Below are 12,731 nucleotides of genomic sequence, written 5' to 3'. Positions count from 1 at the left end.
CAGTAGCCTGTATACCCTGCACATGGGTCTGCCTGGGTAACAAATGAAATGTACTCCCCCATGTCTTCATTGGCCTTGAAGTGGATAATTGGGTTGTAGGCATAAGACTGTGTGAAATATTCAGAGTTGGTCCCAAATCTGACGCTCTACCTAATCCATTCACACACACCACAGCTGCTGTAGAGTTAGTATTCTACTAAGCAGAACGTGACTTCCTCTCTGTCATCTTAAACCTCTGTGATTGGCCTTGGAATCACCCAATGGTGCGTTAGGAAAGCAGTCCCCGCACAAGCTGTTGGCCAATCGACTGACAGTGGGGCGCTGTGGATAGACTCGAATTGCTTTAAGGTCATTCACAGTTGGGAAGTGCGTGCCCATCTGCAACGGAGGCTGAGAACGCAAGGAAACACGGCAGCACAAGAACAAGAACAAGTTAAAAATCCAAAATGTCTTTGTCAAATAAACTCACTTTGGATAAGGTGGACGTGAAGGGCAAGCGTGTCATCATGAGGTAGGAATGGGTAACGATGGGCATATGTAGTGCAAATAGATAATGCCAGATATCGGATTACTGTGTGGTGCAGATTAACGTTAGCTCATCAATGCTTCTATTTTATGACATCTGATGTTAACTTAGTGGTCAATATCCTAATTTTAAATCAGTTTGATGTATTAGCCAACTTTAGCATCCTTTTTGCTTTCAGGACTGCTATCTCATAGTCGTGACATTAACAGTACCGGAAGTAGATGGGGTGTCAAAAGTCACGTTTTTCCAATGCCTTTAATTTGTTCACTTATTGAAGGGTTACAAAGGGAAAGCATCGATATAAGTCTCCGTCTATTATAGCCATGAAGCCTATGTAGTTTACATTCAGAGACGAGAGGAAAGTGAAAATGGACACCCTTTTTTCTAAATGTCAGACGGCCACTCGGCGGTGCCTGGCGTCCATGCCAGGTTGCAGTAACACGAACGACATAAACGGTGTATGTTTGGCACTAAAGGGATATTCCTGCGACTATAATTTGTCGTTTTTGAAATCTAACTGCTAACAAACGGCGGTTTGTTTGTCTTTTACACTGTATGCATCTGGGTACTTTCAGGGAATTTTACCGGAGCGGACAGAATTACGAAATCACGAATGAATTAAATTTTGCTTTTCGAGTTTCGAAGGAGATGTCTAGGAAATGATGATTCCTTACATTTAACCCTGGACCTGTAATTGTAGGCCTCCTCTCACAGGTGCCCTTCTCCAGTTTGCCACTCGGTTTATGAAATGTGTTCCGTGGTGTAATACATATCTGATGCGACATCGACTGCCTAGACTTCCTCTGCACCTTCATCAGGACACGTAGATCTATAGTTTCTATTACGATAGTCAACGCTGCTGCTGCACCTTCCCAAATACCCAATTTATTCCATGTGAGTGCATCAAGTGCGCGAAAGCAGTACGTCCTGCAGGATGGGGGAGCTGTCTGTGTTTTATGTAATCGGTGGTTGCCCGGAGTGACTGTGCGAACGTGCGTCGGTCTGTGTCTGACTCGCTATCCCTGTAGTGGTGTGACATGCATCACCGAACCGTTATCTGCACGCTCCATCGGATTAGCACCGAAATCCCTTCAACAAAGACTGTTTTAGTTCTCGTGCCTTTACTCAATCAATGATCATACATGCGTGAAATGGTGGGCGGAGTAGTCCCCAGGGACTGGACCATTGGCTGATAAAAAGTCAACGTTTCAAAGTCAATGTTGTTCCAAAGTCCCATGCAGTAGCAGTAGCGTAACGATACACGCACGTAAGCGTAAGCGTAAGCGCACGCATGAACACACCTGCCCACATTCAGTGGATGAAGTTATCTGGAATGCATGGTTTCGTCACACCTTGTACGAGTTGCACATTCAAACAGTGTACGGTCTGAATGTTTACTTGAATTAAATGAGGGGGATATGTGCAGCTATGCACACAGTGGATGAAGTAGAGAAATGCGTCCTCCCACCTTCATCAGTTAACTTGAAGTACTTTTTAAATAAACTGCCAAAAAAGACCTCTGTATTTTTGTTCTAGCTGTGTGTGGGTGTAGCAACATGAGTCCAAAGGCATTCATAGTGTCCACGTCTTGTGTAGGCCCTTGGTAATGCATGTGCTGCATTGGGGAAGTGCTGAGTCACTCACAGGCAAGAGGTGACACCACTCCCTTAGTCATTGGGCATCCTTCTGTGTGTGTGTGTGTGTGTGTGTCAGTGTGTGTGTGTGTGTCAGTCACGGAATGGAATACGCTTACAGTTAGGATCAGGCGTACAAAAACGATGTCCTGATATAAGTGTAATGATGGAATTTCTTATTGTTTTTTTTTTTTAAGGGTTGATTTCAACGTGCCCATGAAGGACAATCACATCACCAACAACCAGAGGTAGGTGTTAACAGAGGCACGCTATCTCTCTTGAACTGTATTCTTGCATGCACAGGTCAGCAGATTTGAACGATAATTGATATTTCACCTTTTCATATAATGTGTGTTCCATATAATGCAGATAAAAGGGTGTCTGTAATTTAAAAGGTGTGTGTGTGTGTGTGTGTGTGCCTTCCAGGATCAAAGCTGCCGTTCCCTCCATCCAGCACTGCCTGGACAATGGAGCCAAAGCAGTGGTTCTGATGAGTCACCTGGGCCGGCCTGACGGTGTCCCCATGCCTGACAAGTACTCCCTGAAGCCCGTGGCTGCTGAGCTGAAGACACTGCTGGGCAAGTGAGTGAGTGAGGGAGCGCTCTGCAGCTGATGCCACAAACAAGCAGACACAAACATTTATTTATAGCACATTGTTTGACTGGGCTGTCGTGGTAATGCATCTTTTACCATTAGACTTCATCAGTCTAGATCTGTTAACGAAGCATCCCCTGAGTGTGTGTGAGTGTTTGATTGTCTTGATAATCCCTCATTCTGGTAAAAAGATGTTTGATGTTCTAGTGCTTTTATGAGCAATCTTACAATGGCTTGACTGCCATAGTGTTGGTTCTGTTCTGTGTGAATGCATCTGTCTTTTTTTTATGCCAACGCAGGGATGTCAACTTCCTCAAGGACTGCGTTGGCCCTGAGGTCGAGGCGGCATGTAAAGATCCTGCTGCTGGTTCCGTCATCCTGCTGGAGAACCTGCGGTTCCACGTCGCTGAAGAGGGCAAGGGCAAGGATGCCTCTGGAAACAAGGTGACTGCCACAGGCTCTCAGTTTACATAGCATAAGAGCGGCTAGCAACTGGGCAACAGAAGAGAAATTTGCAGGCTTTTCTTTGGGTTTTCCCCCCCCAAGCTGGCAACACCATTATTACTTTCCTGGTCCTGCAGAGTGAATGTCCCAACAGCCAATCATTTAACAGCACTGCACCACAGTGTAGTGTCCGATACATATGATGGAAATGAAATAAAGAGACACACATATATGGAATGGGCATATATGCAATCCATGTGTGTTTGAGGCACAGGACATGATTGGTACCAACACTCAAATGTAGAAACCTTTTAAGGGTCATTTACCACACATGCTTTTCCTACTCCAGCCAAGTCTGGCCCAAAGGAGGGGGCTAAGACCAGGAACCAAAATGCTCTCCAGCAAAGCAGAGTACAGTAACAGGTCTGCTCCTTGATGACATTGACTTCTTGACATTTTGTCTAAAGGTTAGAGAAAGAGGCCGAGTCAGACGGTGTTGCTTTTCCTGGCCACTGAGCCCCCGGCTGGTATGCCACTCCGGTGGAGTGTGGAGGGGGGACGGCTGGGATCTGACCTTTTGACTGGGTTCACTCGCTTGAAGGCTGCCTCTCTTGAACTGTTGAACTGACACTCGCAGGCATAGGTCATAGAAGGGCCTTGACCTTTTTCTAATGCTAGGTTGAAGGGTCACACCCTTTCCATGACTAAATAACAGAGGTATCCAGACACCGCATATCAACCTGGAAAAGCCTTTACATAGTGATCTGCATGGGGGAATGTACTGGGAAGATTTATGCGAAGTAAAAGTTCTAATATGCTTTGTCAAAACAATTGAGATGCAGTGGCTTGCAAAAGTATTCATCCCTCCCTGAAAGCCGTCACCATTTTCTTTCTTTACAAAGGAAGTGTTGCTTTAGCCTTGTGCCTTGGGGAATTGTCCTACTGTTCGGTAACCCCACCCCCCAAGCCTTAGTTTTACAACAGACTGCAACAGGTTTTCTTGTGAAGTTGTGTGGGCAAGCACAGTCCCACGTCGTACTTGAACTCGCACCCTCGGGCATGGGAGGGGGGAGTGCTAGCAAGGAGGCTAAAACCCATAGGTGTCGCTAGCACGTCTCTCAAGGTGTCGTCGTGGAGTGAGGCTAAAACCCATAGGTGTCGCTAGCACGTCTCTCAAGGTGTCGTCGTGGAGTGAGGCTAAAACCCATAGGTGTCGCTAGCACGTCTCTCAAGGTGTCGTCGTGGAGTGAGGTTTCCTCAGGTTCACTGTACCCTCTAGTAAGGAAAGCCGTTATTGCCCAGCTGTGTTCATTAAGAAACTTTTACTGTTTATTTCAGGTCTTTGCACAGTAAAACACACTGATTGCACTGTTTCAATATTTTTTTAATACAGCTATTTGTACTATGTTTAGCTATTTTTACTATTGTTGTGTTATATGTTGTCCCTCGTCGCACCAACAGAAGCAGCGTTCCAAATTTGGTTGTATGCAAATACAATGACAATAGGCTTCTCTATTTCTATTCTATGATGTTGACAGACAGAAAATAGGACATAAGTGGGAAGATGATTTCCCATCCAAGCTACCTCTGTTACATCAATAGCAGACTCTATAATCCTATCCATATCCTTTATGCTGCGACATGTTTAAAGCATAACGGTTGAAAAAAAAAATTCTGTAGGTAATCTGAAACAGTAGGACTCATAAAGTGACAAAATGCACCATGCATTCATCTTTATAATCCAGTGCCACTGTTTTCAATGTTTGGTGCGTACTTCTTCAGTTTCTGTTCATGACTAAAAGAGGGATCTTCTTCTTCTGTCTGTATTCTGTTTCTGTCTGCTCTTAGACCAAAGCATCTCAGGAGCAGATCGACTCCTTCAGAGCCTCCCTGTCCAAACTGGGCGACGTCTACGTCAACGATGCTTTCGGCACCGCACACAGAGGGCACAGGTACACACACACAGAAGCACACAAACTCCCACTCACACACACACGTTTAAGGAATGCAACTGCAACATGCAATCTCACACTTACAATGCCAACAGAAAATAACACTTGATCACACACTCACACATGAGCTCATTCTCACCACAAACAGCAAATATTACATAAACGGACAGTGCAATAGATAGTCAGACTCAGAAATGGGAAACTACACACAAACTGCCATCCGCATGTCACACGTGCAGGAAACTACACACAAACTGCCATCCACGTGTCACACATGCAGAGACGGTTCAGGAGACTACACACAAACTGCCATCCACATGTCACACATGCAGAGACGGTGCAGGTCGATTCCCTCTGAAAAATGACATTGTGCACACGCATAGGCCTCCCTATACACCTCTTCAATGCATCTGGAACGCCTGGACAGTGCTGTTGCTATTTTGCTGATGTTGACAGCCATTCTTCATCGCTCTCTCTCTCTCTCTCTCACTCTCTCTCTCGCTCTCTCTCTCTCTCTCTCTCTCTCACAGCTCAATGGTGGGCGTGGACCTGTCCCAGAAGGCCGCTGGCTTCCTCATGAAGAAAGAGCTGGACTACTTTGCCATGGCCCTGGAGAAACCCCAGAGGCCCTTCCTGGCCATCCTCGGAGGGTAGGTCCCAAAATACCTTAGATGGGGAACAGTTTCCAGTACCGTAAGCATTCTCATCTGTCCCTCACACCACTATAAAGGGCGACAGTGGTACAGGAGGTAGAGAAGTCGTTTAGTAATCAGAAGGTTGCTAGTTCGATTCCCTGTCGAAGCGTCCTTGAGCAAGACACTGAACCCCTAATTGCTCCTGATGTGCAGTGTGCCATCAGTGTAAATGTAAAATGTGTATACATCCTTGTAAGTCGCTTTGGATAAAAGCGTCTGCTAAATGTAAATGTAAATACCTTAGATGGGGAGCAGTTTCCCTCAGCCCCCCTCTCAATAAAAAAAAAAGAAAAGAAAAATGACTTGTGACAAGGGATGTTTCAGGCGACCATCATGCATTTTGCATATTCAACTTGTGAATGAATTTCAGTCCGTGTAATGCGTGTTTGCTCTCGTTTGCATGTTTTTTTTACCCTGCATCTGATCCGAACACTGAGTTCAAAGTTCACACCACTAGACTTTACCCAGTATAAGCCGTTCCCAAATAGTAAAGTGGAATGTCAGTAGGTATGACAACAAACCACAGGTCCTCATGTTCCCAAGATGCAACCCAGTTACTGGTGAATCACTACCATAATAACTATCAAACACTGTTGTTGATTTGTGTTTATTTATTTATTTGACTGTATGAACTGCTGTGAGAGAATTTAAGCTAGGTAGTACAACTCATTAAAACGGTACAGTATTTTAGTGGAGGAGATGCTTCTAAGAGCCGGTGTCTGGAGAGGCTTAACGCATGTGTCAGCATTTGGACACTGTCCCTTCCCTGGCCCTGCCTTAAGAGGACATCACTGTAGGATTAAATCCTCTCAGCGTCGTACTTCACTGGCCTTTCAGGAATAGACCTTCCTTTATCTCATTATGGAATTCTCCGCTCTCACTGTCTTCAGTGTACTGTAGCAGCAAGGCAAGGCAAAGCAATATGGCAGGCTTCCAGTGTGACCTTTATTATGTAAGGCTTAAGCTAATCTTGAAGTGTAATCCAACCCCCATAACAAATTAAATCAATCTATTGTATGTTTTGCATCTACTTATAACAGATAAAAGAATATGCTTCTGTCAAAAGTTGTAACAATGAAGACTGTAGTTTGCGTACACTTCAAGGTCATGTTGTGTTACAGTAGGGCAATAGATGCCTAGTTAATGAACCAATAGCATACAAACCCAATGCCTCTGAATTGGTTGCTTCTGCTCAGTATCAGGGTCCACGTTTGTAACGGGCCTTGTGCAACAGACAGTGTCGTCTTTGAGCTTCACGCCCCCTCATGCTCATTGGACAAAAGGACTGACCTGTTTTTTTTTTTTTTTTTTTTTTTTTTTTTTTTCCTTTTGCATGGAAGGCGGGGGTCTTCCAGCAAGTGTCTTTGATCATATACTGATAAAACTGCTGTGTTACTGTGGATGTTCTGTCACATAATGTTTATTTAAAACAAAAAGTCAAGGCAACTTCACATTGCCTATGAAGAAGCCAAAATAAGCCAGAAAAGGAAACTCCTAGTGAGAAGCTGTTCATATGGGGTTTCCTAACAGTCCACGGGGTAAAACATTAATGCCCTCACTTTATTATTTGTTGGTTTGAATTTGATTTATCCGTCCTTAAAAATCCCCTTTAGATTTGTCATGGACTGTGAGTGACCAGATTGAGACTGGTACTTACTTACTGTAATAAAAGGCTTTGAGCACATACTAAACTGGCTGCCTTTCATCTGTTGTGTCTTTTTTTTTTTTTTCCTCAGCGCTAAGGTCAAAGATAAGATTCAGCTGATCAATAACATGCTGGACCAAGTCGACGAGATGATCATCGGCGGTGGCATGGCCTTCACTTTCCTGAAGGTCCTCAACAACATGGAGGTGAGACAGGGGAAGAATGGAGACTGCTGAGTGTGTGGTTTGCTCCCACCACCTCCTCACGATTCTTCTTATAGGACCTCAACTCAGGGATTCATAGATGTTTAGGGAAGGGTGTCACAAGTAGGGTTGGGTACCGAGAACCGGTTCCAATACAACCGGTACCTACCCGGACCGAAACGCAACGCAGATTTCGGTTCTTCCTTTCGGTGTCTGAGCCGGTTGAAATAAATAACAGCAACAAATCATGCGGCTAAATGAACAAAACGTACGTCAAATGTTGTCTTATTTCAGGCTGCAACATGAAACACGGAGGCTGGTTCCAAAACAGTAAAAACTAGCGATAGCTAACGTGCAGTCACGTTAGTGGCGTAGATCTGTCTGAGTATGATCTGTATGAATAATTTTTTCTTGGTCACGGGTTGCTAGGCAGATTTCGAGGGGCACATTTAAAACTGCCCCATCTCCCAATGTAAACTTTGGCCTGTGTTGCTCACGCTCATTGGTGTTTCCATAGGAACAGTCTTATGACAGCGAAGAGCAGGCAGCATTTCAGAGCAAGCACAAACAGAGCTAGCTATCAATTTAACAGAGAAAATGCCGAAAGGTAAACGGTCAAAAGTGTGGCTTTATTTTGCACCAAAAGATTCAAACAACGCGACGTGCAGCAAATGCAACAAAACAATTGCGTGTAAAGGGGGAGAGAAGGCAAGAGTCAAAAGCAGATCAGCAACAGCAGACTGAAGACTAAACGGAGATGCCAGCCAAACTAAACCTAGTCTCCTAAAGGGGCAGTACAAGTTCACGTACTCAGTGTGTTCAAATAACAAGATAGAAACAAGATAGAAAACATAGGTATTAAACAAATCAGAAAATGGTGACATTTCATGAAATAAATGCAAACAAAATAATACATTTTTGACTCCGAAGGTCAGGATGCTCATATTTCTGTGTGGGTGTGTTTTGTATTTATTTAAGTATACTGTAAACTGTTGTTAACAGTTAATATATTGTTCAAAGTTTGAAGCTGTAGTTTCAAGCCAAGTGTTTTGTATTTATTTATATTTATAGTATACTTTAAAAAGGTTAATATATTGTTCCATTTGAAGAAAACAATTTGCGTCGTCAATCGCCGTTTAGTGCTTTTTTTGTTTTGTTTTAAAAGTATCATTTTAGCACCGGTATAGGAAAAACCCCAAACGATACCCATCCCTAGTCACAAGCCAAGCAGCACTATAGTGATCATGACTGTTTGCACTGCAGAATTTAGTTTCTTGTGAAGTTATTTAATGATGACGCCAGAGGATTCCAAAACTCCAAAAGTTCCCAGCTTGTCTAGACCTGCTTCAATTCCAACGAATAGAGAAAGCGATCGATTCTTGACAGGATGATACAGTTCTGATTGGTTGTGGTTTGAACTAATATATTCTTTTCTTTACTCAACAGATTGGAACTTCCCTGTATGATGAAGAGGGTGCCAAGATCGTCAAGGAGTTGATGGCTAAGGCCGAGAAGAACAAAGTGAAGATCAACCTACCTGTGGACTTTCTCACTGCCGAAAAATTCGATGAGCATGCAACCACAGGCACAGCCCTTGTGGCCGATGGCATTCCTGCCGGCTGGATGGTGAGAGAATGCAGGCTTTTCTCTTCAGATTCCAAAAGAACGCCACACATACGATGGGAAGCTAACCCACATATCCATAAAGCTGCTGTGCTAAATAGGAAGAAAAAAAGAATCGAGTAGTTCTGGGATTAATATAAGCTGTATATCACCTGGAGTAATAGAGCTCAGATGGATGTGGCACTGATGGATGTTGCACTGAGGTAGAAGACAAAGCCTTGGGCCACTGGTCAATGCCAAATTGGGGCCGCAGTTTGTGAACCTTCAAAAAATGAGTTTTTTTTTTTTTTTTTTTAGACTTTCTGTATCAACGCGATGATGTGCATTCCTTTATTGCCTTTTGTATCATCTACATCAATATGTCCACTCTTCTCCACATTTCTCAGTCACCCCCTGACAATATCAACAACTCGGCTCTTTTAAATTTGGGCACATTTCTTCTTTGTAAATAGTTTATCCTGTTTTAAGAGGAGCTAAATTCCATTCGATTAGACCATGTGTTAGGCCTGTGAGCATGTTCCATGTGACATCACCCCCCTCTCTCTCTCTGCCTCCTAAGGGTCTGGACTGTGGCCCTGAGAGTTCCAAGCTGTTTGGAGAGGCAGTGGGCCGCGCCAAGCAGATCGTGTGGAACGGGCCCGTGGGTGTGTTCGAGTGGGACAACTTCGCCAAGGGAACCAAGAATCTGATGGACAAGGTGGTAGAGGTGACAAAAACCGGCTGTATCACCATTATCGGTAAGACATCGCTCCCAGCGCAGCGCAGGGCAGGGGTCACTGCGGGTCAGTAAGGTCTTTATAAAGCAATGAGCTCAAAGTGCTGCTCAGCAAATCATTGCTCACATGTTTGTGAAGGCCATCCTGCAAAATCAGTGTATCTATGTCTACATTTCTGTGCTACCTTCTGTTCGAGTACCTGTGTAGTTTACTTGGGGATAGCTATTGTTAATAGGAATAGAACATGGGGATTGTTTCATGTCGCTAGCCCTACTTGTCCATAACCTGAGCACAAAATACACAGCTTAGCTAAATGACTTAGACATGCTTAAATATATATATTGTCACATTTGACAAAAACATGAGACGGCGGTTATCCAACAAACCCCATTTGTTAAAAGACCACAATTCCTAGATCATTGGACTTTTTGCCCACTGTTAAATGAATCATGCAGGTTAGAGTAATGCTCCTGGACCAAGCCCAACACCCCCACACCCCCACACCTTACTCCCTGAGCACAGAGCTGTAGGGACACCCCCACACCCCACACCTCACTCCCTGAGCACAGAGCTGTAGGGACACCCCCCACACCCCACACCTTACTCCCTGAGCACAGAGCTGTAGGGACATGCTAGTCTAAACTAAAGCATGGGCAGGGACATATTAAATCCCAGTGTACACAGTGTGTTTTATTTCCCACCTGTTCAGGCAAGTCTGAGGCAAAGGGCTGTCTCTTGTCTTTGTCTTGTCTTTTCATGCTGGCTAACAAGAGATGAAACATGATCTAGTAGCAGACTTAAGCATGCATACCGCTGGGTACCATAATCATATGAAGGTGCCCCGTAGTACCTGCTCTGATTTCCAACGAGCGAAGCTAACGCTTTTGCTTTTAGGCTGAGACCATTTTATTTTCACACTTAACATGTTGTCCTTCGTGTCCACTTTTATGACTCATGGCTCGAAACAGTCCAGCCTGTGAAGTGTAGGCAATCATGACAGGTCTCCCCTGTGGCAGCCATTTTAAATCAGTTGTGTGTGTGTGTGTGTGTGTGTATAGATGCAGTCTGGCCACTAGATGGACCCTGCAACACTGAGTTGGAGAACACTTCCCTAAACATGTGTTGGTGTGAATGATGTCAGGACTGCCTTACTACACTCATGAGGGCATGAGAGGCCAATTAGTAGACTTATGCAGTGGTGATATCAACATTCATTTTCATATGTAGCGAATAATCAAATCCATATCTCACCTGCCTTTGATGAGTGTATATGCAGGTGGCACTTTAATGCTGTTTGTATGCTCATTAAACAGTGAAGTAACAGTGTCAGTATTGTTTCACATGTGGGCTGAATTGTGACATTTTGGATCATTTGGACATTTTTATTTAATTCTATTTTATTTTATTCTATTATATGCACTAGTTCTGTTAATGGGCTCACAACCATACATTCAATATGGGACAAAATGTTAATTCGTTCTTTTTCATTCATTGGGAATTTCCCAGTACTAACATCAGGATCAAAGAGTATTTTATGTTATGGATATATCATTAATGGACTTTAAAAACTTTTGTATTGAGACAATGAATGCTATATTTGACCTGTTATGTTTTCAGACAAACTGTCTTTCTCACTGTACATGTATTTGTATTTCAGTCCAGGACTGAACAAAAAACGCAAGTCATGTGGAGCCTTTCATGAGTTTTCAGTGCAGGCCTACACATAGATACCGTACACGCTACTACTTTGTGAAGACTTGTGGGTGACCAGGCCCTTTTTAAAATACAGTCAGGCTGAAAGTGTGGTTGACAAAGTAGTAATTATAGCGACTGAGCCTTGCAAAACATTTCAGGAAGAGTCCCTGCTGTTCAGCCACAAAGGGTGGAGCTGAAGGTCTAAGCGATTTCCCCCTAGAAACTGTGTGTGTGTCTGTGTCTGTGTGTGTCAATTTATCTAAGCACCATCCTGTGTTTGGTTCCTGTGCAGGTGGAGGAGACACAGCTACTTGCTGTGCCAAGTGGAACACTGAGGACAAGGTCAGCCACGTGAGCACAGGGGGTGGAGCCAGCCTTGAGCTGCTGGAGGGTGAGTGATGTCACTTCCTGCTAGTGGACAGAATCAATAAAATATACTATAACTACTATTATTCAGGTATTAGCAAGGGACTGAAAGGGCTGAAAAATGTTTCATTTTAATTGTAAAGGTGCGTTAGTTAGTTAGTTATCTGTAGAGTTTAACTTTTTAGAGTCTTTTGAAACTGAACAGAGCAATGCCCTAAATTAAATTGTCCTAAATGTTTGTTTGTTTTGTTTGTTGTCCACAGGTAAAGTGCTGCCTGGTGTGGCTGCCCTGAGCAGCGTGTAAGCCCAGATAGTCGTGTTCCTGTTGAGAGTTTGGAAGCACTTATCCCGGAGATGCGCACACTCTCCATCTCTCACCCCTGTTCCCCCACCCAACGTACACACATACATAAACACACACCTTTTCACTCGTACCATCCCAATCTTTCCAGCGAGAGAGGACACCAATGACCAACACCCCTCTATCTACTCTAATACTGTACTAATGGATGAGAAACTACTGAAACAGCTGCTCTGCATCTCTCTCTCTCTCTCTCTCTCTCTCTCTCTCTCTCTCTCTCTCTCTCTCTCTCTCTCTCTCTCTCTCTCTCTCTCTCTCTCTCTCTCTGTCGATCTTG

General features: G+C 44.0%; 1 protein-coding gene across 1 annotated transcript; it reads left to right on the top strand.

Moving 5' to 3' along the window:
* The first annotated feature begins 295 nt into the window (after nucleotides 1–295).
* pgk1 (phosphoglycerate kinase 1) lies at nucleotides 296–12,464 on the top strand. The gene is made up of 11 exons (XM_031572633.2): nucleotides 296–511; nucleotides 2,358–2,408; nucleotides 2,587–2,742; nucleotides 3,054–3,198; nucleotides 5,047–5,150; nucleotides 5,681–5,800; nucleotides 7,582–7,696; nucleotides 9,140–9,319; nucleotides 9,876–10,053; nucleotides 12,020–12,118; nucleotides 12,357–12,464. Exons 1-11 carry the CDS (start codon nucleotides 447–449, stop codon nucleotides 12,395–12,397), a joined length of 1,254 nt encoding a protein of 417 aa, XP_031428493.1. The 5' UTR covers nucleotides 296–446; the 3' UTR covers nucleotides 12,398–12,464.
* The last annotated feature ends 267 nt before the right edge of the window (nucleotides 12,465–12,731 follow it).

This window comes from Clupea harengus, chromosome 8 (assembly GCF_900700415.2).
Source record: "Clupea harengus chromosome 8, Ch_v2.0.2, whole genome shotgun sequence".
Classification (NCBI taxonomy): domain Eukaryota; kingdom Metazoa; phylum Chordata; class Actinopteri; order Clupeiformes; family Clupeidae; genus Clupea; species Clupea harengus.
The sequence above is the reverse complement of the archived record's forward strand: the minus strand, read 5'-3'. Positions and strand labels throughout refer to the sequence as shown.